Below are 24,994 nucleotides of genomic sequence, written 5' to 3'. Positions count from 1 at the left end.
GATTACCGTAGCTCGTTTCATGATTTTTCATTTTAACATGGTCTCCTCATTTAGACTTCAATCTAGTCACAACAACACGCTGTAACTGTGCTGTCCGAGCAGAACACACCACGTCTCCTCCTCCTGCTCTGTGACATCAGCGCAACAGACGGGCCGGGCCGGGCCGGGCCGGGACATTAGTTTGGCCCGGCGATCATCCGGGTTCAACAGGGATCAGAGACGAAAAGAAACGAGCATTAAAAATAACCTTTATTAGCATCCTTTGGCTTTGTCCCCCGTACCCCCTCATAAGTCGATTAGCGGGGGGAAATGTGCCACTTATGTTTACGGCTTCTCCGTCTGTCATCACATAGTAGCCTGAGAATGTGGCCGAGAGGCCACTCGAGCCTTCAAACACCGTCAGATCCCAGAGATCAGGGTGAACACACGGTGATGGAGCCACACGGCAGAGCAGATTAACTCACACACCAGGTTCCGCTGACAGAGATGACACATGCATAACGCAGACACAACAATATTAATCCGCACACAGCCGACACACACACACACACACAGTTTGGTATTTTTCCATAACGTAATTAGCTCTTAGCATCAGATCGAGTTGCACTGAACATCTCCATTAAGTTGCGCGAGGAAACGACGGTGTCGTCTGCAAATGTGATGAGGCCTCGGCTCTGCGCTACCACGCCGGCTCTCATTTCAACCTTCTCAAATGTAAAGGGTATTTTTTTATATTTATGTAATATTTATGTTTGCATTGTTCTAAAGCAGTATTAAAAAAACCCATTTGCACCACCGACCAAACAAAAACATATCATAAAATGACACTACCACCTCTCTAATGAGCACCGCAGAACTGGCACGGTCCATAGACAAGCCTTTAAAACATGGGCGTCAAACCCTGGCCCGTGGCCCGTATTTGGTCCGCAGTGTTACTATATTTGGCCTGTGAGGCCAATACTAAATCACTACTAGAGCTGGCCTGCCAATATTATACAGCACATGTAGCACTAATACTAGAAATCCCAGAATGCTCTGCTGGTATTTTTGGTGCATCAATCAGGACAGGACATTGATTGAAGGATATTATTACTATGACTTCATTGGTTCATTGTTGTTACTCTATTTTTAAATGCATTATTTCGAAATTTATATAAAATAAACTGCCAATAAGAGGTATACGATTTTCATTTACACTTTTATTAATCTTACCGAGTTTTTTCATTTGAAATTTGATTTTGCATGTGCACAATACGAAGTTATTGATTGTATAATTGACCTCTTCTCCCCCATGTCCGCTCCGTCTCTGGCCAGACTGAGGGAGCAGTGGTTGACCGCGCTGGATGAACGGCACCAGCACCAGCAGGGCTTCCACGAGGAGAGAATCAGAAGAGCCCAGAAGGTCCAGCAGAGGGTGAGGGTGCTTGACGCCCCCTAGAAATGGAAGCCTGGCTTCGACATGAAGCCGAAAAGATTCGGGTCGCAGTTTTGTTTGCCCAACAGGCTATTCTTTGAAATGACGTTATTGAAACATTGTGATTCTGTTTTGTTGTTATTTTTCTTTGATATATTCAGTCTTGCTGTTGTCTCGATCTCGATGCTCTGGCTTCTGATTCTTAATGTAATGCATTTTTTTTTCCTATGTTTGAAAACGGAAGCAAATGTCTCAGGATTTCTTGGTTCGACTGGTTGGTGAACAAACCAAACTCTAGGAAATCCAGGAGTCTGTGTTCAAACTAATAAAAACAGGGGGTGGAAAAACAACAAAGAAAACAATGCACAATGGATTTTTTTTTTTATTGACTCTGATCTTCGTCGATTTCATACTCTTTACTGGCTTTTCTCTTAAATACATTTTTCCTTGTCATTTTCAAGATTTACATATTTGTGGCACATTACAGACTTTAAGACCACTTAAATATTCCCCACAGCTGTAGAGTCAAACAAAGAATGGGATTTTTCTTCATATCGTCTGACGCATTTGTGTTTTTACAAAAAAATGTACTCACTACATCAAGATCGGTCGGCTTTGTACTTTTACGCCAAAGTCTGAATTTATCCTCTTCAAATAAAACGTAGAAAATCTATTCCAAGACTTTAAAAGGCTCTTTCAGGAAGAGAAGTCTGAAACATAAAAGACCTCACGTGCACGTCGTCGTACTAGCAGTGGTGTCGTAGTGGTCGCAGTAGTAGTACGTAGTGTACCGCAGCTCCTGTGCAGTAAAATTCCGAACATTAATTAAAAACTCTACTCTGGTTTCACCAGGTATGAATGAAGTGAACACACACACACGCGCACACACACACACATACACTTTACTCTACATGTGTCTTGTGCAGGTCCTGTAAACATTTGACTTGAGAGTTAAGACAAGAGGTGGAGAGCTCCACGTGTGTGTGTGTGTGTGTGTGTGTGTGTGTGTGTGTGTGTGTGTGTGTGTGTGTGTGTGTTTGCGTGCGGTGGTGCATTTAAGGCTCGCGGTAAAGATGGGCCACCAGTCCGACAACCGGAGAGCTGCCTTGGTCCCTACACGCATGAGGAGGAGGAGGTGGTGCTCCTACTTGGACTGGTCGAAGTGCTTGAGTACCCCCCCCACCAGGTGGAGGCTCCCCGCCACCAGCACGTGGATCTCGGCGGCGCCGCGCAGGGCGGCCGCTCGGGCCGCCACACTGGGCCGCACGGGGAAGGCGGCAGCGGCGTCCTCGGGCGAGCCGGCCAGCTCCGGGTCGCGGCCCTGGGTGATCCAGCGGAGGGCGCTGAGGATGCAGGGGAAGACCAGGGTGTGGGTCGTCTGGTTGGAGCCCAGCGGGAGGCCGTCCTCGATGAAGAGCTGCGGCGGCCCGTCACTGTGCTCGTGGTGCCGGCTGTTGTGCCGCCGCCAGCTGTTCTGGTTGTCCAGGCAGCGTGTCAGCATGTTCTCCACAGACACGTTGAAGTTCTGCTGGTCTGCCGGGCCGAACAGGAAGGGTGAGTTTAAGGTTCCAAGTGTGGAGTATTTGGATATTTTCAAAAAGAAACGGCGACATCAAGTGGTTGCACTTCAGATTGCAGCGTCTTTCACTGTCTCTCCCTCTCCCTCGTTCGCAAGTGAACTACGGTGGCCTGCACACCCAAACCTGGATTTCTCGTCCACCTTCTTCTTCTTGTTTGGTCTATTTGAGGACGTTTGCGTTCACCCCAAATACCAAACATGCTGTCAGGCAGCTGGATTGTCCACACCAGGCTTCCTTAGAAATATGACGGTGCAAGCAAGACCTTTGCTCTATGTATATGACAGGAATTGAGTTTTTAATGTATTTAATGTAATGTACTCTGGCGTTTATTTCCTTTTATTTAGAGGTACAGTGTGTAAAAGTCTGCCATCTAGTGGACAGATCTTGGATTGCAGCGCTCATTGGCGCTCTCCCTTGCCAAGCATGCCTGTGAACTATACCTGGATAGGTCGTCCACCTTCTTTTTTGTTGGTTTATTTGAGGACGCCAGGGTTCACCCGAAATACAAAACGCACCGGCTGGAGTGCTCTTCTCTGTTCACTGTGCAGCGCAGCTCGTCCCAATACCAGCCACAGCAAAGGAAATGACGCAAAATGTACTGCAATACTCAACTGGGAGGACTAAAACCATTTACAGGTAGGTCTTACGAACCATCTCAAACTTATAAAGTGGTCGCCTATAATAAACTGAAGGCCACTCTTTTCAGAGTTATTATCTGAAGTCGAAAGGTCTTACCTGCATTGCAAGAGGCAATGGCTTCTGTGATATTTGGGCAGAACACAGCAAAGTCAAAATGGCACGGCTGGAAAGAACCAAATAATCATCAGATTCTTCTTGGAAGTTAAAAAAAAAAAAGGATGAGAGGATGTGGATGCAGGTGCACTCACCACCAGTAGTTTCAGCATGGCTGCGGAGTCCCTCTCTCCTGTGGCGTTGAACAGCAAAACTCGGGCCACTGGTCCACTACAATGAAGACATTTAGCAGAAGTTAAAAAGGTCCAGTGTGTGGTTAAGGTTGCTTTTTTTTTTTTTTTTTTTTTAGTTTACTGTGTCTTTCTTTCCTTAAATCCAGCACATCTGAAGAAAAAGCTACTAGCACTGAGCAGCAAACAGGGCCTCGGACTCTTTGACAGTGAAGGGCCGTTTACCTGGCGTTCCTCTCGTGCTGGGCTGCAGCCTCTGTGAACCAGTTGACGCAGGCCTGCATGCTGCGCATGGTGTGAGCCCCGTCCAAGAAGTAGGTGACGTCTCCGTGTTTCAGAGTCTGGTTCCTCCCGGGCCACTCCGTGTCCGCCAGAGCTGGAGGTGAGCACAAACACACAGCGCACGGTTAGCTTGGGAGCAGCCTGGCTAAGTCGTACAGACCAAGTAACAACTGGCTGGGAAAAAAAATTAAAAAAATAAAAAGTCACTTTGGTGAGACAATTGAGAAGCTATGAATTTGTACATCTGAAATGTTAAAATTCATCAAATCTGAACTACTTTTGATTATAAAATACCAGAAAAAGTCAAAATAATAAATTATTCTTATTGCTTTAAATGGATGGATGGATTTGTTTGCCACACACACACTGAACTATAAAGTTTGTTGTGGTTTCCTGGCAGGCTGCTGCGGATCAGAGCTCCGCAATGAATCTCTGGTTTAAAATAGACACCCGCATATCCAGTCTGTTTAAATTTGGCACTGATGTTCTGTTCCAGCAGGAGGAGCCGGTGCTTGTCACTGCGTGGGGCCCAGAGTTTGCAGCAGGCCGTACCTTTCGTTGTAATGGAGCCGGGTTTGAACGGAGTTCCCTGAAGCGGCCCTGAGGTCTCGACGACGGCGGTGGCTGAGGAGGAGGAGCCTTCACCTGCTGAGGGACGACACGGACACACGCGGCCTTCAGACCCGGCTGACGTTCTGTCTGTCCAGGAGCTCTGGCTGGCTGTGACATCAGCACCCATGATGGCTTCTTGAGATCCGAGAGTGTGTACCTGGCGAACACCTCCTCTGCAACCAGGCGTGGCTCAGCTGCAGCGCCAGGGAGGCGTTGGAGCGCTGGTGCTGCCCCGCCAGGCCCAGTCGCAGAGGGCCGCCGCAGTCCGTCTGGTAGTCGTCCAAGTCGGGACACACCCGTAGGGGGCACTGCAACCAGAGACACCAGGCCGAGTTAGGACCGGGGGAGGTCGGCCGACGAGGTATTTCGCCGCGGACGATCGTGGACGGACGATCGTGGACGGACGCTTACGCCGATCTCCTTGGCTCTGTCTCGGAGCACGGCCGTCGCATCCTCGGGCTGCTTGACTGTGAAGGCGGGAACTCCGGCCTGGAAAAAACACACGGGAAGAATAAAGAGACGGCTCACATGCAACAGCACACAGTTTAATCTTCCCACTGAAAGCAGCGCTGCATCGTCGCTACCTGATTGAAAGAAGACTGAAACTGGCTTGATGCCAAGTTGTCTGAGAGGGCACAACACCTAACTGAGATTTACTCAGTAATAGAATAGAACAGAATTGAATGTGTACTTTACTGATCCCAAATTGGGAAACGATGCTGTTGCAGCACTAAAGACAAACAATACAAAAACTAAACTACACAGTAATTACACGAAACACTCAACACTAACTAAGTCTAGCAAATCAGCCGCGTCTCTTTTTTGCAGTTTATCTGTTTCTCTTGCAACTCATTTCCAACACTGTATCTTCAGAAAATGTAAAAAAAAACTTAACTAGGACTTCTGAGAGTTGATGCTCTCGTCGTCTCGCTAAACGTGTTGAAGAGCCTTCAATCTATGATATCTGAAAGCGATGCCTCGTCGTGGTGCAAACTCACTTTGAAGATGCCGCCTTTCTGCCAGGCGATCTTTTCTATGGTGTCTCCCAGGATCTGGGTGTGGTCGATGCCGAGAGACGAGATGCCGCAGACCCACGGCCTCCTGCCCACACACACACACACACACACACACACACACACACACACACACACACACACACACACACACACACACACACACACACACACACACACACACACACACACACACACACACACACACACACACACACACGTTAGAACATTGGAATAGCTGCTTTTCTCACAACACAGATTGTTTCCATTAATCAGTAACCATGGGAGTTTGCCTGTTCAACCTCCAGGCTTCTGCAAAGCTGCACTAAACCTCTTGCTCATAGGTGTCAAACCCTGACCCGTGGGCCACATTTGGCCCACAGTGCAATGATATTTGGCCCGCGGGGGCCAATACAAACTCACTACTAGCGCTGCCGGCACGCTGCTATTACACAGCACGTGTACTTCTAATACTATAAATACCAGACTGCTCTGCTCAATCAGGACGGGATCAGGATGTTTATTGAAGGATGTTATAATTATGACTTAATTGGTTTATTATTGTGATTTTATTTGTCATTTATTAGCCCATGGAAGAAGGTCACAGTTGAAATTTAAATCAGAAAGCAGCCAATAAAATAAGAGCCATACAATTTCTATTGACAGTCTATTTATTTTGATGAGGTTTTATTCATTTATTTATTTATTTTGAAATTTGAAATTAAACTAAATGTTGATGTACGTGTACATTACATAATATTCCGGATATTTCAGCGACGTCGACTGTGTTCAACAGATAAGGGTTACGAGTGTCAACAATAACATGGTTACGCAACGGCCCTAAACGCTCTGGCTCGGTGACACAGTCCGGCCAACGACCGCAGACCTTTGACGCGAGGCGCTACTTTTTAAAGGGCGTCTCTTACTTTATAATGTTGGTGCAGTCGTAGGCGCCGCCGATTCCAACCTCTATGACGGCCACATCCACCTGTGAACACAAACAACTCGTCATGTCGGACACAACGGATTGCCTAACACATGCACGGGCAAACTACGGCCCTTTAAGCTCTTCAATCCGGCCCGCCGGAATGGAGTTTGCCACAGTAGTTTGAATGCAGCTTGCATTCAAAAGCCAGGCAGGCCTGAGTAAACTACGACATCACAAATTGAGACAATAGCAACTGATGCACCCAGACTGAGTTAAATATTTCTGAGGGTGCGGTTCTGATTCATTTGTGCGTTGCAGACCTTGAATCAAATGAATAAAGCGCAGTACATTGAATGAGAAATCAAGAATTCGTTTATTTTAAACAGTTTTTGTGCAACGTCACACGGCCTTACACACCTTCTCTTGGAGAAAGACGTGAAAAGCCAGGATGGTTAGGAAGCGGAAGTAGGCCGGCATCACGGCCCCGTTGGCTTCCTGTGAGAGAACAAGAGTGGGAACATCTCCGATGACATCTTCAAGCCAGAACAGTGTGAAGACAGAGAGTCGTGACGCGTTACGTTTAAATCTATAGACGGGAAGGAAACTGATGTTAAACCAAGGCAGGATTGATTCGACTCTTTCATCACTGAGGGGAGAAAGCGAGAGAACGGCAAGCAAGACAAGCAACACTGCGTGATGTGACCTCACTCTTGGACTCTGGTCAACTCTGGTCTCCCAATGTTAATGAGTCTCATGAGCAAATGGAGCAACTGCTAAGTAAACAAGATTTTTTCCACAACCAAACAACCCGTTTTTTTTTCCCAGTTCTCATTCTATAAACAGCAGGGACGATCCAGATGCTGCATCACTCATGTGAACATACACCAAAAATAACGCAAGAAAAACCAGAATCATTATTAGTTTAAAGGTCCAGTGTGGAATATTTGGTTTGCACCACCGAATGTCTAAGGAAGCCTGGTGTGGACAATCCAGCTGCGTTTGGTATTTAGGATGAACGCTGGCGTCCTCAAATAAACCAACAAAGAAGACGGCGGACGAGGTATCCATGGTTTGTGCGCGCAGGCCACTGTAGTTCACTGGCAAGCTCAGGAGGGGGAGAACACAGCATTTGAAAATGTGACCACTTGACCGGCTTAACCTTTAAATTATTATTATTAACTCAAGCTCAGCAGTTACCCAGAGCTGCTTCAATGGTGGTGTTATGCAATGCAGCTGCAGCAAGACGGCAACATTGCAACTGAAAATCGGATTAGTTGCATCCGAGTGCTTCGATACAATCGATCACTGTTTACTTCTCGCTTTTCGATGCTGTTACAAGCGAAGTTTACTCTTCTAAAATAAGCTCACGGGCAAAATCAACAGACACAGCAGCAGCTGGTCTCCTCACGTGAGCATCATGCACGTTCTGTCAGTGTGTTAAGCTCAACTTGTGACTCTGATAATGCACAGCAAAGGCAACATACCCAGGACTGACAACTACACAAAACAGCACCAGCGCTCAGAGAGTGAGATTCCAACAGTTCTGACATTGAGAGTAATCGAGGCCGTGCTTCTCGATTACAGATTAAACCTGTAAAAGATAAAACTCAATCATAAAGCCGAGTGGATGAGTCGTTGTCACGGTGCCATGTTAGAAAAAAAAAAAGGGGGGGGGGGGGGGGCGTTGCACTCGCACTGCGGCGCCGCGTCTCCACTTTGACCCACCTTGGTTTCCTCCAGACGTCCGTAGACCTGCCAGAAGTATTTTGTGAAGAGATCTTTTCCGATGGGCTGCCCGTTGATTCGGATTCTCTCTCTGACTTGGACCAAGTGAGGGGAACTGTTGACCACCCAATACAATGTTAGTTCATTTACTGCAGGTTGTTTTTTTGAGTCATCAATAATGCAAACAAAAAAACTGTATGCACAAACATATATGTATATTTTAAAGGTCCAGTGTGTAATAATTGGAGATTTTGAAGACAAACCAGAAACATCAAGTGGTTACATTTTACATTGCAGCGTCTTTCATTTCCCACCCCCAACCCTCTCCTGAGCTTGCCAGTGAACTACGGTGGCCTGCGCACACAAATCTGGATACCTCGTCCACCTTCTCCTTCGTTGGTTTATTTGAGGACGCCGGCGTTCATCCTAAATCGTACTGCATCTACACCCATGACGCATTCACCTGTAAAATCCTGTGCGGAAGCCATGGCCTCTGAGAATCTGCTCTGCGAAGGCACATGTTGACCCCTGAAACAGAGCAAACGCGGGTCAGAGGCCGACCTCGCCCAACTTTATATGACATGATTTCTGATTCTGATGACATCGTGACAAAGCCGGCCTTTCTCTCAGCCGAGCGTAAAATCTTAATGAACCGGAAACAATGTGGACCAAATTCTGTTCACATGGAAAACTGGTGCAAAGACTTTACAGATTTGCTATCAAAGGAACAAGTTGCTCTGACTCTCCAAGACAGTGTCATTCCTGATTAACTTCATGGTCCCTGGATTTTCATTAGATCTCGTCTTGGGAAAGCTTAGACAGATTCTCATTCTCGTTATTTTTTATTGTTTGCTTTGCTGTAATGTTTTGTAGCAACCTCCCGGTCACCTTTTAATATTCCTGTTTGTCACATTCTTCTGCCTTTGTCTTGTATTATTATTATTATGGTCCATGACTTTGTTGTTACAGTTGTAAAAAATGTTAATAGAAAAAAAAATGTATATATTAGATGATTTCTTGCAGGGAGTGTATGTAAACACAGGTCAAGAGTCCGAGACCTCAGCCTGAATGTAAATACGTAACATGTTAGCCAGAGCGCAACACCAGCCGAGTGCAACGGATTATTCAACCCACCTTGCCCTTTGTTCCCGTCACATGAATGATATTGAGCTGATCCAGGTCGGCCACCTTTGACACACAAACAAGAGAGATAAAAACAAGGAGAAATGAATCCAACCAGACGAGAACGCCCATCTCATCAAGAGCGTTGTTATCACTTCATCATTTGGTCTTTTTGAAAGCAAACGTGGACTGGACTCCGTGTGAGCGACTCACTGTGAGACCGGAGCGCTCCAAGAAGCTTTCCATGGCCACCAGCTGCAGCCGAGGGTGACCCCTCTCCCGTCGTACCTGTTCCAGGGCGCTGGCATTGGTCTGCAGGGTGTTCAGGGTGCAAATGGCGTCCTGCGACACAAGGAAATGCAAAAGACAAATAAAGTGCATGTTTATTCTTGGCTGCGCTCAGGTCGAAAGCTTCATTTAGAGAATTAAGAGTAATTTCTGCTGTAAAATTTGGGAAGTAAAGGGGAAAAGCGTGGGCGCCTGACTGACACAAGGAACTAAAGTGAGATCTTCTAAAGTGAAGTCCACTTGGGATGTAAAGTCTGCCATGAACGGCTGACCTTAGCCATTTGTACCCTGGGGTGAAGGAGTCAATAATAGAAACTGTCGACACACACACACACACACACACACACACACACACACACACACACACACACACACACACACACACACACACACACACACACACACACACACACACACACATCAAAGGCAAATATCATGTTTTTAATGTGCTTCTGTTTTTCTTCCAGGTGCCAACGTGTGCAAGATGGTAAGATTATTATTATTATTTTTTTTTTTTTTTTTAAATTGGCCTTTATTTATTCAGATTAAACACCTCATTGAGACCCATAGCCTCAATCACTGTGTTCCCATTAGGTTTTTTTTGTTGAAAAAATAAAAGTGATATTTCTAAAATTAGTTGCGATTCGCAGGTGTTTCCATTCAATGTTGTGAAGCAGAAAAGCCGTAATTCTCGTAAAAATTCGTCCCACAAGATTTGACAAGAACTATGTTCACATTTGTTTGTTTACATTTGCTGTCAAGAACGGTTGTTCTATTTTTGTCTTTGATTACTAGTAGAAAAAAAAAAAAAAAAAAAAAGCTTCAAGGCCTGCTGGAGGTTGTTCCAGGTTGCAGGAGCAGAGCAGCAAACAACCCCCCTACCTAATAACAGAAAACTAATTCTGAAGCAGCTCGACATAAAGGAAGCAATACTGCTGTAAATACCAACAGCACAAGCAAACACCGGCCACACAAATTAGATGCAACATGCTCATCATTATCAGCCGCTGTCGTTCCTCATTATAGGACTTTGTTAACTATAGACCAGGCATCCATCTGCTGCTGCTGCTGCTGCTGCTGCTCCAGCTCCCCCTCTGTCACATTTTCCAACCCATTGTGGCCCCACAAGTCAAAATGTTTGCCCACCAGTTCTGCTACTAACCGAACCGAGCTGGTTGCCTGGTAAATTAGACACTCTTTAACAAACAAGCTGCATTTATAAGCGCTTTCATCAGGAAGTTAGAAAGATTGGAATGAAAGAAAAAGACCTTCAGTCCCTCCTATCAGCCCATTGGGCTCCTCATGCAGTGTCAACACTGATAACACAGCTGGTAGTTGTGCAAACTCTCACAATTCACGTTGAGGCTTTTCTTAGCTTAGCACTTAGCACCGGTTCCAGCCCGACAGCTCGGTTCGACTGACACCAACAACAGCAATTATTTTTTGCTTTGTCTTCCCCACCACCACGACCACCCCAATTACTTTCACTCAAGTCAGCCATGTTTTACAGCCAGGTGAACCGGCGGCTGATGAGACACACAAACTTTGCTTGTCGAGCTAACTCGCGAGGGGCTGCTACCCCCAAATGGGAGAGAGACAGCGGGATAGGGGGAGAGAGAAGGGTCGTCGCAGCCCTACCTGGTACTCCATGCCGGGCATCTGCGGTGCTGTTTTGGTGCTGTGGTACCGGACCGTGCTGCACACACACTTCTTCCTTGTGAAGTGCGCGGCAAACGCGAACCCGCGCAGCCACATGCGGGACAAGCACACCATGCTTGGAGAGTCCCGCCGCCGCGTCACAGGAAGCCGCCACCAAATATGGGAGCCAGCCTTTCCTCCTCCCCACGTAGGCTGCGATGACGTCATGGCGCACTCCCGAAAAGAGTTGAATAAAAGTGAAATAGCGACGTATAATTTGTCTCGTTATGTATAAATTCTAATGTTTGTGAATTTAATGAAAATGTATAATAAAATTGAAATATTTTGAAAATACACTTATGAAAACATCTTGATCAAAATCTTTACATTTCACTAAATTGCAATGTACAAACATTTCAGAAAAACAAAATCATTATTTATTATATGAAGTCTGTGTGAAACACTGCCGTGTGTTTTACCCCAGAAGGTTTTGTTTTGTTTGTTTTTGAGTTACTGGAGTTAAATTGTCCCTGCTACATAATTGTACCGTACTAGGCTACCTTTATAGTAACTGGAACCAGCTCAGTCGACATTCATTAAATCTCAACACATCAAAAACTCGAAATTCCAAGAATGTAAAAGAGAATATGATGCTGCACAGGGGATTGTAAGCCTTTGTTGTAGACGACTGGGTTAATGATGGTAATATATAGTAATTATACATTATTTGTCATTAGGCATCTCGTCCCACATATATATTACTATTATTATACTGTATACTCACTTTGTACGCACACTCTTCGGCCTCCAATTCGCAAGGTGTCGCTGTCACTTCATGTAACGATGTACCACGACCCATGATACCTTCAGGTACTACAGTAAAAAATACAATTTTCAGACATTACACATGTGTTGCGACAGGACGACAATAAGCCATCAAAAATGTTTTAAAAAAAATGTCATACTACAGCAAGATAATATCATAAAAGTTACCCATGTAGGTAGAAGTGTGCAATGGTGATTGCACCAAAAATGTATAGAAACAAACGCTTACAACAGTGTAAACCACCGCGGCGAATGTCTGACTCACTATCTGGGTGCCAAGATGAAATTGAGAACAACATGACGAAGAATGCCGCAAAACTGAGTGGTTGTTATTCATGAATCAGACAATTTGCGTCATTTTTGTGGTTAATCAAATTTTCACAGGACAGCATATAACATTGTTGGTGATGTGCATAAAATGACAACAACTTTAGAGCGTCAAATTAATTTCATCTGACAAGGTTATAGTTAATATTTTAGGTGAAGTCTGAAATTTCAAAATTTAAATACTGAATATCCTTTACTATTTCTTAGTTGTGTCTATGTATTGGGTTATCATTGAAAATATATAGTATATAGTCATATTTTGAGACACCCTCTAAATGTAAATATTCTGTTTGTGAAAGCAAATCTTTTTTTTTCCTCTTTTACCATACAAATGTTTTTACTGTTTTATTTCTTTTAATTAATATAATTTCCCATCTTTCCATCTAATTGCACTATACCGTTGCTGTAATAATGCAATGAATTTCCCCCCCGTAGCATAAATAAAGGCGTTCTATTCTATTCTAAATCAGTGCAGTCAGTCATTAGCAATGAGCAATCACATAATTCCATTACTTGCAACACTTATAATTCCATGGTGACCTTTGAAGGGATGAATGGATGTGATGGAAAAGGGAAGATGTTGGGCAGAGTGACGGAAAAAAGATTAGATGGAGGCAGATGTTTGCCTGTGGCGACCCCCTGAAGGGGACAGCGGAACGGAAGGAGGTCGTAAAATATCCGAGGTGAACCTAAACGCAACGGAAGCGCTGTTTTACACCACAGAGTCCAAAGATGCAGCGAGACAAAAGTAGCAACGCCGCCGCCGCGGCTGAAAAGTGAGATAAATTAACTTACTACCACTTTTATTTTTTGAATGTTTTGCTCTTTATTTATTCGAGCGTCTTTTTTAGCGTAAAGTATGTGACACGTTTCAACGTAAATGACGAGAATTATGTTGTGCTGTTTTGTTTTTCTCTGCAGGCCAGACCGGGAGGCCGCCATCATGTCGAAATACTACGACGGAGTTGAATTTCCTTTCTGCGACGAGTTCTCCAAGTACGAGAAGATGGCCAAAATTGGACAAGGAACATTTGGGTGGGTGTGCATCATGTTAGCGAGAGAAAACTGTCGTCTTCATTTATCATCGTTTCATTTTGCCGTCTTCATTTTGAACTGCGTGTGTTTCGTGTGGTGGCGGTAACTGGCTCCGCCACAGCCGCGTCTCTTGGCGCAACACCAGTGGGTTTAAACTCAAATACACGGGAAAAAAATGTAAAACTTTCAGAGACAAAGTCTCGGTCCAACATTGATATCTTCCTCCAGCTATTACAAGTGAATAATAAAAGTTCTCTGTGGTCCCCCCGCAACAGGGAGGTGTTCAAAGCAAAGCACAGACAAACTGGCAAGAAAGTGGCTCTGAAGAAAGTCCTGATGGAAAACGAGAAAGAAGGGGTAAGATTCCATTCGGCCTCAGTCATTTTGTAATACTTTAACACAGTGCAACCGCATTATTTGTGTTTATTTTTATTTTTTTTATAACCCAAGTTCAGTTCAAGTGTTGTAGCTTTGAATTTACCCAACCCTCGTATTTCAAAAGCCGGAGATTTTAAAGCAAGCTGAATTATATTTTAATTTGAAGAATTCACTAAACTAACTAATAATAATGTTTATCAGCATTTTTCCAGTCCAGTCATCAGTCCAATTTTTGTTTGGTTTTTTTTAAGCAGTGACTCAAAGCTTTTTTTTTTAATTTTTTAATTTTTTTTATAAATCTGCCTCTTCCATCTCAGTTCCCAATCACAGCCCTGAGGGAGATCAAGATTCTGCAGCTGCTTAAGCACGAGAATGTTGTAAATCTGATTGAGATCTGCAGAACTAAAGGTAAGATGACAAGGGAGACGGGTTCAGTGCAGATTGCACATGTTGCCACTTTGCAAAATGCACAACCTCAGCTTGAAAAAACAGATGTATTTATGTACAACTGTATTTATTTTATTGCTTATCGCGCAATCACATTTATTTAAAAACTCATGTTGCTGTTGGTTATTTTAACTATTAAACACTAAAAACCAAGCAATACTTCGGGGGAAAATTGAATGCTGTTGGCATGTACACAAACTGTTCATGCCATCATCATTGAAATATATACATTATATTGAACAGGAAGGTTATTATATGACCCCCCCCCCCTTTCATATTTTCCTGAAGCTACTCAGTACAACAGATACAAAGGCAGCATTTACCTGGTGTTTGACTTCTGTGAACACGACCTGGCTGGGCTGCTCAGCAACACCAATGTCAAGTTCACCCTGGCGGAGATCAAGAAGGTCATGCAGATGCTGCTCAATGGATTGTACTACATCCACAGAAACAAGGTGAGACGAGGGATTGCGATGCTCCAGAGTCAGACACATTTTTGAGATGATAAAATACGAGGACGTCATCAACAAGCGTTCGCTTGGTGTCCAAGTTTGTAGTCCAAAAATCTCCTCCGTTGGCCAAATTTGTACTATTGATCCCGCACACTCTTAACCCCGACTTGAGAAGGAAGCGAGAAGCATCACATTTTCACGTCCCTGCGTCCCAGTCGAGCTCAATGCCGTGATCTCCTTCTTCACAGATTCTTCACAGAGACATGAAGGCAGCCAACGTGCTCATCACCAGAGACGGCGTCCTGAAACTGGCCGACTTTGGTTTGGCTCGAGCTTTCAGCTTAGCTAAGAACAGCCAGGGGAACCGCTACACCAACCGCGTGGTCACACTCTGGTACAGACCTCCAGAGCTGCTCCTGGGTAAGAGACCTTTTTCAGACCTCAGACTATTGAGGAAACGATTTGATACGAAACAACGCTGGGTTACAAAAAAAACAAAAAAAAAACCCAAAACATTTTGTAAGTTGTCTGTTTTTTCAGTTGAATTAGGACCATTTTGCACCACTAAGTCCAAAAATGGCATTCGTTTTTTCTCAATCAGGTCAGGTTTTTATGCAAATTTGATTTTGAAAAATCAGATCTTCTGGTGAAATTGATTACATTTTTGTGACATTATCAGTTGATTTTCATCAATATTTCTAATCCAAAAAAGGTTTTAGGAGAAAAAAATTGTTTTCTAACAGAATGTATTATGTTACAACATTCAATTTCTGTAAATTGAATAATAGACATTGATAAAGGTAGGTACATGTAAATTGAACGTTACATCTTCATTGTGCAAATTCATTATTATGGGCAGCTGTGGCTCAGTTGGTAGAGCAGGCTGCGAATTGATGATCAATGGGTTGGCGGTTGAAATCCCGGGTCCAACTGTCCACATACTGAAGTGTCCTTGGGCAGGACTGAACCATAATCGCTCCCTATGGGGTGAGGCAGCGCCTTGCATGGCAGCAGCCACCCATTGGTGTATGGATGTGTGTGTGAATGGGTCATGTAAACGCCAATGTAAAGCACTTTGGGGTACCGTGAAGGTGCTAGGAAAAGCGCTATCTAATGGAACAGTGGAGGAATCTTTCAGGCTTATTTTTGCAAGATCGAAGCCATTTCATTCACTTGTAATATTAAAAAAAAGAAAAAACAATTAGTCGTTATTGGGTTTTTTTAATATTATATTGCAAAATCTTCAGATTTCGTTGATTGCAAGAAAGAATTTTTGCATCATATGACGTGAAAATACCCGTACATGTGAACAAAAACGTCAAAAAACAAATACGTAGCGTAGTTCAGAAAGTTGACCTGACTGAGCAAAACCAATGTAATTTTTGGATTCAGCACTACGGCTGAACGATGAATCGCATTTGCGACGGAGCGACACTCAAGGAAAAGGTCTTCCTAGTTGCCACCAACTGGTGGCCGTAGTTTAGCAAAACAGTGTCGGGAGAGATAAAAAAAAAAAAAAAAAAAAAGCAGAACGACTACTGAAGCACCAAGGACCTCAACAGTCGGAGTTGTGTTCGCTGGCAGTGAACCGCTGCCTCATAAGTTCGCACCTTAGTGATTTCAACGCTGCTAGCGTTGATATATTTATGATATGTTTATTATAATACATATCATTTTTTGTTTGTTGTGGAAAAATACATGAAAAATACAAAATAATCGCAATATTCAGGAAAAACAAATCGCAATTAGATTATTTTCCATAATCGTTCAGCCCTATTCAGCACATCAAAATCATCCTAAGTCGGCTAAAAAAAAAACTTAAAACAATAACTTTTGTGTTGACTTTCTTTCTTTATTTCCCAGGTGAGCGAGACTACGGCCCGCCTATCGACCTGTGGGGTGCTGGCTGCATCATGGCCGAAATGTGGACCAGAAGTCCCATAATGCAAGGCAACACGGAGCAGCACCAGCTCACTCTAATCAGTCAGCTGTGTGGCTCCATCACTGCTGAGGTGAGAACAGACAGAGGACAGAAACTAGCTGTTTCCAGTGCTGGTTTGGAGCCGGGGATTCACTTTGCAAGACTTCTTTGTGTTCCCACCACCTTAAAAACTCCGTCCAGGCTTTCAGAAGTGGGCCTTGGAACTGTCTACAGCAGAGATCACCAACTTATTTGAGCCTGAGAGCTGCTTCATGAGTATAGGGTCATATGAAGGGCAACCAGTCTGCTACACTCTCCTGAACTAACAAATTTTCTCAGTTAGCCTTGTGTTATATTTGATTATTAATGATCTAGTGAACTGTGTTAGGACAGTGATCACTTTAATAACTTGGCAATAATTATCAACAATGTCTTGGTGAAACCAAGTGTTGGTGAAACCATTCTCAATAAATGAATGATTAATTATTGATAACTGAATGATTTTCACTCTGTGTGTATTCCAGGTGTGGCCAGGTGTGGACAAGTACGAGCTCTACCAGAAGATGGAGTTGCCCAAAGGCCAGAAGAGGAAGGTGAAGGACCGCCTCAAAGCCTACGTCAAGGACCCATACGCCCTGGACCTCATAGACAAGCTGCTGGTGCTGGACCCAGCGCAGCGCACAGACAGCGACGACGCTCTCAACCACGACTTCTTCTGGTCCGACCCCATGCCTTCGGACCTGAAGAACATGCTGTCCACCCACAACACGTCCATGTTTGAATATCTGGCGCCGCCCAGGAGGAGGGGCCACATGCCACAGCAGCCGCCCAATCCGAACAGGAACCCAGCCACAACCAGTCAGACTGAGTTTGATCGAGTGTTCTAGTGTGGAGAACGCGAGAGTGACGGACAGCCTTGTGGGGATTTCTGTACAGCGCCCAGTCTCATAACCCAGTCCAAGGTAACGATAAGGAAAGGATGCAGCAACATGGACATCCTCCAGAGATCACTCTCGCCCTCCAGGGACATTACTGCGATGTGTATAATTATGCAAAGGGCTCAACACAACAAGTTGTCAAATCACGTTAATCATGTTTTTTATCCAGATTTTGCTCTGGAGTGTGAGTTAATGTGCTGTCTGGTTTGTTTAATAGATTATTTGGACAGTTTAATTGTCTTTTTTTTTTTTTTTTCTTCCCTTTTACTTTTGTTTTACTACTGTTTTGGTCTGAATAACTTTCTTTGAAGGTCACACAGTATTTAGCAGATTGTATTTATACGAAGGAGAAAAAACTTCTTGGGGGAGTTGTTAGAAATAAAATGGGGAATTTTTTTCACCCCGTTGCCTCATTTTCCATTTGGTTTCTCTTCTTGATGCAAGTTTTGGGACCTAATGTGAAAAGTTTGTGATCTTGACGTTTGGGGAATGAGTCAATCCTGCTCTCTTTATACACAACCTGGGCGGGTTTGTTGCTTTACCCCATAGGTGTGACACTCTGGCCCAAGGGGCCAAATTTGGCCTGCAACTATTGCACAGCACATGTACCACTAATACTACAAATCCCAGAATGCTCTGCTGGTAATTTGGTGCGTCAATCAGGACAGGACGTTCATTGAAGTATATTATTACTTAATTGGTTTATTATTTTATATTTAAATGTATTATTAGCCCGTGGAAAAAGGTTACACTTGAAAAGGCTGCAAATAAAAGAAGAGGCATACGATTTTTACATTGTTATTTTGGCAAGTTTTTTTTTTCATTTGAAATTCGATTTCGCATGTGTGCAATATGAAGTTTTTTTTTATATAGTATTAAGCTTTGCCTGTTCCATATTCAGGTTGAAGCAAAACTTGTTGGGGTCCGTATGAAAGGGTTTGCTGTTATATCTGGTGACAGATTTAATTTTTTTTTTTCTTCTTCTTCTTTTTTTTCAATAATTATCAACGTTAACCCGAGACTTTGTTTTACATTTTGGCCCCACTGTTTGATAGAGATTGACACACCTACTTTGCCTCGCCCTTGTCGAAGTCTGAAAGATTTGCTTCAAAGAAACGTTCGTCATGTCGAACGAAGTCCGGCCAATAGGAGCTCAGTACCGGACGCAGGAAAGGCACTCACGCGACATGTGCACTGTGGGCAAATTGACAAGCAAAACGTTTTTTTTTTATGCTAGCGATTCACGATGATCCGGTTCGTCGCAGGGACCTACAAACCAACAAACTAGCTGAAAAACGATTCTATATTCCTAAAGTTGGGTCCACCAGTCAGCCAAGAACAGTATCGGTACAAGACCACGGAACATCGGTCCCAGAGTGACCGTTTTTTTTTTTTTTTTCTTCTTCTTATTAGTTATGGGTTAGCCGTACACGGGAAAGCGGTGAAGTACCCCGGACACATTCTCTACCTACACCGGCACCTAAGGGAGGGATGGGGGTTGGGTTGCGTTGCCAGGTTGTCAGGTAACCCCGACATAAAACACGTATTTGACCAATTCAAATCATAACGGGAGCAGGGTAATTGACGGTTGAATCCAGAGAAGAGAAGTTGCGTTGAAATCTGTAGTTGCTGTCGGATATGACGGAGGTGCGAGGTTCTGTGCCTCTGAAGTGGCGGGGTGAGTGCCAGCAAGGTGGAGGTCTTGAGACAGTGGACCTCCAGATGTCCGTGTTCCGCACAACTCTCACGGGGCTAAATATGCTACGAGGCAAAACGTGCAACGGCGACGGGGCTGAAAAGTGAGTCAATTTTGCTTTTGCTGGTTACAGTGTAATTTAGGTGTATTATCATAATCATCACAGTACCTTCCAAGTATTTCAAATGTTTCCAATGCTGACGAATATTCAAATATATTTCTGCAGGACAGACCGGGATGACGGCTCATTGACAAATTATTACGATGGAGTTCAATTTCCCTTCTGTGAAGAGTTCTCCAAATATGAAAAACTGGCAAAGATTGGACAAGGCACTTATGGGTGAGTATATATATATATATATATATATATATATATATATATATATATATATATATATATATATATGTATGTATGTATGTGTATATGTATGTATGTGTGTGTGTGTGTGTGTGTACATGTGTATGTATATATATGTATGTATGTATGTATGTATGTATGTATATATGTATATATGTGTGTGTGTGTGTTTCCGAATAATGTAGAGTTGTGCGTGACGTGTGTATTTTAGAGGTGCTAAGGTGCTTCCTCTGGTCAGGCGTCTGTTTTCCCCAACAGGGAGGTGTTCAAAGCCAGGCACAGACTGACCGGAAAGAAAGTGGCACTCAAGAAAGTTTTCCTGGACGACGAGAAAGAAGGCGTAAGAGAAAGAAAGTCCTTTCTAATGTCCTCTCTCACTTAACAATGTGGCTTGAAAAGTACGAAATTATAAGAGCAGGAACTCCCCATTTTGTTTTTCGATAAGCATTGCTTTGCCCTCGAGACAAGCACGTGAGCGATCCTTAAAATTATGCGAGGTTAGCCTGAAAGCGTGAATAATGAGCCACAAGGTTACAGTTTCGTTTAAAAAAGAAGGAAAAAAAAAAAAGAAGATGCTTAGCAATGGCTCACTTTTGACCGAAGCAGTGACTTATTCCCCTTCTTATCTTGTGGCTGCATCGTTTCAGTTCCCCATTACAGCTCTGAGGGAGATCAAGATCCTGCAGCTGCTCAACCATGAGAATGTGGTGAACCTGATTGAGATCTGCAGAGGCAAAGGTGAGTGTCAATGTTTCAACAGCAGGAGCTACTATGAGGAGTTACAAACCACTTGTATTAAAGGTGAAGCGTGTGATATTTGGAGATTTTGAAAAGAAACAGCGACATCAAGGGGTGACATTTTAGATTGCAATGCAGCGAGTATACCTTTGTATTTATGTATTTATGGGCAGTATATTAAGCTTTTACCAATGTAAAATTCACAAGTCAAGCTAAATATTACACAGTGGACCTTTGGGTGCACGAGGGGGCTACTTTTCAATCGCCATGACAAATGAAATGTTTTCTATGTTCCTCTCAGCCAGGTCTCACTAAATTGAATTGCAGAAACTTCCCAAATAATGTTGTCTTTTAAGCTACTGAGAGTCAATGATATGGCAACAATGTGTCTCTGCTTTTGTCTCGGTTTGTGTGAGGATGGAAAAGGTGGGCAGCAACAATTCACATGTTAATAAGGGTGATCAAATTAGCATTTGAACGCTTTTGGCTGAACATGCCAAGAGTCTGAAACTGGTTTATTTCCAGATGAAATAGTACTGTAGCCACTTGGAAGTACAAATTCATGTATCTTCATGTTACATTTGTCATTGTTGCCTCTTGAGAGCCTTATCAGAATGGTGTCAGTCGCCTTATATTCTTGCATTTCGGTGAAACAAATCCATTGCGAGGTGACGCCACAGCACACACACAGCACACACACAATCTCAGCTTTGAGATTGTGACTTATATGAGCGAGTAAATTAGAAAAATGTATTTATGTTAAACATTTCCCGTACCCAGCAGTCACAAAGGTGCCCACAGCTGGCTCAAAGCTGATGAACCTAACACACCAACAACAACACATTTCAGGGAACTCACCATTAGAAGCCTCCACAGTATCCAGTTTCACATATTGAAGTTGTCAAAGGACCAGGGGGTCTAAAATCCAAAGGTCTAGAGCCCAACATTTCATCCTCAAGCACTAATATTGTAACACTTGACAATTTCCCCAGATGCATTACATTTTTCAACATGGCAATATGCTTCTCAGATCCGGTTGCATTGCTACTTCAGTTTATTACTGAAACAAGGGCTATCCCTGTGAGCAACATTAGCTTGTGTGTGCGGTGTTGTGTTCACTGTCAAAGTGGGGCTTTGGACTATATGGACTATGAACAGGGGAACGAGAGCTGCATGGTTCTTCAGTGCTTTAAAGTGCTGAGTCAGACTGTTAGAACTTTGGGAAAGAACTTTTCCTCATTTAAACCCCTAATAAAAAATATGCCGTAATTATTCCATCATATGTACTAGAACTACATAATGGAACTTGAATCACCATTATCTTGTGACCTTATGACCGACAAAATAATTACAACATAGCTGTCTGCTCAGTCTGATTCTGAATATTGAGCTTTGGATAATGCTAATTATTTCAAGTTATTTCATTTTGAGCACAGACTACATGGTGCAGAACTCTTGTCGTTCAATAAACAGGAAGGAACTTTAATGACATAACAAAACAAAAAAACTTTAATGTCTGTTGAAGCGAGTCGGTACAACAGGTTCAGAGGCAGCACCTACCTGGTGTTTGAATTCTGCGACCACGACCTGGCTGGGCTGCTCCGCAACATCAACGTCAAGTTCACCCTGGCGGAGATCAAGAAGATCGTGCAGATGCTGCTCAATGGATTGTACTACATCCACAGGAACAAGGTGAGCCAGGGATTCAGACGTTTTCTACCGACACCTGCTACTGCTATGAAAAGGAACGCTACCTTCTAACGCGCTGCGCCAGCTTTGATGCCGTCATCATAGTCAGTCACACAGTTCCAGCGCACGGCAAAACATGCTGCTGTTGCAATGTTGACCATAAAAAGCCCTGTGGCTTTTTTTTTTTTTTAATATATATTATTATTGTTAAATCATTTAGCTGAATAAGAATTATAATGTTACCATTCATTTATAGAGTTGTTTTGAAACACTGACGTGGATGTTAGTTCATTTAACCATTTAAATGTTTAATTCTTGTTAACTTCTGATTTTTGTAGAAAACACTGAATCACTGCAGACAAAAAAACAATTCAACTTTCATATAATAATGAAAGTCTCAGACATTCTGTTCCTTAACAATAAAACGTTGTATGTGATGTATTGTAAAAAAGCAACGATAAAGTAAAATTACAGGAATCATAGCAGCGAGCTCAATGCCGTGATCTCCTTCTTCACAGATTCTCCACAGAGACATGAAGGCAGCCAATATGCTCATCACCAGAGACGGCGTCCTGAAACTGGCCGACTTTGGTTTGGCTCGAGCTTTCAACTCGGCCAAGAACCGCCAGGGGAACCGCTACACCAACCGCGTGGTCACACTCTGGTACAGACCTCCAGAGCTGCTCCTGGGTAGGAAGGAGGCAGCCGCAGCACTCAACTCAGTGCCTCAGGAGTTTTTGCTTTGCAATTGTGTTCGTTCCCGACTTTAAACAATAAAATACACCCGCCTATATTCTGTATTTATATTTAAAAATGTCGTCCCCAGGTGAGCGAGACTACGGCCCGCCTATCGACCTGTGGGGTGCTGGCTGCATCATGGCTGAAATGTGGACCAGAAGTCCCATAATGCAAGGCACTACTGAGCAGCACCAGCTCACCCTGATCAGTCAGCTGTGTGGCTCCATCACTTCCGAGGTGAGAACAGGGAGAAGGTAGAAACTCTTGTTTCCATTGCATGGTGTGAAGTGCAGAAGCCGTAACCGTCGTAAAAAAATTTTGTGACGAGATTTTGCGAAAATTCCATTTGCCTTTGTTTTTTTTTTTTTTTTTTTACCTTTGTTTGCTGTCAAGAATGGTTGTAATATTTTTCTCTTTGATTACTTGTAGAAAACATTCCGTCTCCTCCTGTGTCCACACATAACGCATCATTTTCCCCTGAAGTGAACTGGTCACGTGACCCCCGTCTGCTGATGTATTAATGCGAAAAAAGTGTTTCCATGACACTTTTGCGATGTACCTCTGTACGGATACGTATGAAAAACCACCTCATGAGAGCATCAAAACCTTTTAGCCATATTTGAGAGGTTTTTCCAAGTTTCCGTGTTTCCATCACCACTTTTTTTTTACTGCGATATTCAGGTTTTGTGTAATTCTATGGGTCATGGAAACGCAGCTACTCTGTGTGTATTCCAGGTGTGGCCAGGTGTGGACAAGTACGAGCTCTACCAGAAGATGGAGTTGCCCAAAGGCCAGAAGAGGAAGGTGAAGGACCGCCTCAAAGCCTACGTCAAGGACCCATACGCCCTGGACCTCATAGACAAGCTGCTGGTGCTGGACCCAGCGCAGCGCTCAGACAGCGACGACGCTCTCAACCACGACTTCTTCTGGTCCGACCCCATGCCTTCGGACTTGAACATCGTGTCCATCCACGGCAAGTCCATGTTTGAATATCTGGCGCCGCCCAGGAGGAGGGGCCACATGCCACGGCGGTCGGCCAGTGCAAACAGGAGCCCAGGCGTCGTCACCAGTCAGACTGAGTTTGATCGAGTGTTCTAGCGTTGACAGCGACAATCGGCGTCGAGTTGTAGCTTCGCTGATTCAATTTTTGCGACTGTTTTGTTCAGAATAACTGGAAGTTTGCACGGTGTTTTCTGTTGCATATTTGTACCCAGAAATAAATTGGGGATCTTTTCTCCCCCTGTTTTTCACTCTCGGTGTTTTTTTCTTCAAAACGCACATTTTGTGGGAGCTATTGTAGAAGGGTGAAGCTGGGGCAACTGGACTTGTCCTTGAAACAGATCACGATCTCAAGAACATGTCCAGTGTAAAGCATTGGCGATACCTCAGGCAAGCCTCAAAGATGCTTATGTCTTTTTTGTGGTGACGTGGTGACTTTTGTCTCCCAACGAAAACATAAGCCGACATATTACGCAAGAAGAATGGTACAATAAACTAAGTCAACAAGGAAGAGTACTTTGCCATGGCCGCCAAAGAAAAGTCAATTGCGGCTATCTCCTCTGGCCCACTAGATGGCAGCAAAACGTTATTTCAAAATGCTGTCATTAAGAAGGAGAGGGAACCATTTCCAATTTTGATGTGAAGCAGCACTTTTGTCTTTTCTTGTCCCCACCAGCCCCCCCACCCCGGATTCTCAGTTATCACGGTTGCCGCGGAGCAAGGCGGTCGTTGGTTAAGATCCCAGGGCTTGGGTTTCTTTCTGAATAGTATTGCATGTTCTCAGTGAGTCTTGTGTGGCTTCTTCCTGACTTATCTGTGAGTGTGAATTGCTGGATTTGTCTCTTTCTCCACTGGCTTGTCCAGGGTGTAACCCTCCCTTTGTTGTTGTGTTGCTGGGATAGGTTCCCCCCCGAAACCTCGGGCCCTG

At 43.8% G+C, this 24,994-nt stretch overlaps 3 protein-coding genes across 5 annotated transcripts; 2 read left to right on the top strand and 1 right to left on the bottom strand.

The window, feature by feature from the left end:
* Positions 1-1,778: 1,778 nt before the first annotated feature.
* On the bottom strand, positions 1,779-21,636 carry fpgs (folylpolyglutamate synthase). Of its 3 annotated transcripts, none has more exons than XM_076029211.1 (17): positions 21,499-21,636; positions 12,310-12,389; positions 11,526-11,759; positions 9,813-9,941; positions 9,612-9,665; positions 8,941-9,005; positions 8,478-8,592; positions 7,170-7,247; positions 6,751-6,812; positions 5,810-5,912; positions 5,223-5,300; positions 4,969-5,119; positions 4,752-4,847; positions 4,143-4,293; positions 3,882-3,957; positions 3,730-3,796; positions 1,779-2,947 (listed from the first exon to the last, which is right to left on the bottom strand). In XM_076029211.1, exons 2-17 carry the CDS (start codon positions 12,382-12,384, stop codon positions 2,559-2,561), a joined length of 1,923 nt encoding a protein of 640 aa, XP_075885326.1. In that variant the 5' UTR covers positions 12,385-12,389; positions 21,499-21,636; the 3' UTR covers positions 1,779-2,558. The 3 variants fall into 3 exon arrangements, with proteins under 3 accessions (XP_075885326.1, XP_075885327.1, XP_075885328.1); XM_076029212.1 differs by having other exon boundaries at positions 4,752-4,844; XM_076029213.1 differs by lacking the exons at positions 12,310-12,389; positions 21,499-21,636 and having other exon boundaries at positions 11,526-11,739.
* Positions 13,311-18,246, top strand: LOC142890293 (cyclin-dependent kinase 9). Its single transcript, XM_076029216.1, has 8 exons — positions 13,311-13,453; positions 13,599-13,712; positions 13,988-14,069; positions 14,408-14,498; positions 14,826-14,992; positions 15,238-15,409; positions 16,853-17,001; positions 17,435-18,246. The coding sequence occupies exons 1-8, from the start codon at positions 13,410-13,412 to the stop codon at positions 17,795-17,797; spliced, it is 1,182 nt and encodes a 393-aa protein (XP_075885331.1). The 5' UTR covers positions 13,311-13,409; the 3' UTR covers positions 17,798-18,246.
* On the top strand, positions 19,255-24,209 carry LOC142890292 (cyclin-dependent kinase 9-like). The gene is made up of 8 exons (XM_076029214.1): positions 19,255-19,647; positions 19,771-19,884; positions 20,161-20,242; positions 20,550-20,640; positions 22,166-22,332; positions 22,848-23,019; positions 23,156-23,304; positions 23,803-24,209. Exons 1-8 carry the CDS (start codon positions 19,487-19,489, stop codon positions 24,163-24,165), a joined length of 1,299 nt encoding a protein of 432 aa, XP_075885329.1. The 5' UTR covers positions 19,255-19,486; the 3' UTR covers positions 24,166-24,209.
* Positions 24,210-24,994: the final 785 nt, after the last annotated feature.

This window comes from Nelusetta ayraudi, unplaced genomic scaffold (genome assembly GCF_046127955.1).
Source record: "Nelusetta ayraudi isolate G7.1 ecotype Tasmania unplaced genomic scaffold, CSIRO-AGI_Nayr_v1 ptg000026l, whole genome shotgun sequence".
Lineage (NCBI taxonomy): Eukaryota > Metazoa > Chordata > Actinopteri > Tetraodontiformes > Monacanthidae > Nelusetta > Nelusetta ayraudi.
This window is presented reverse-complemented; position numbering and strand designations above follow the sequence as displayed.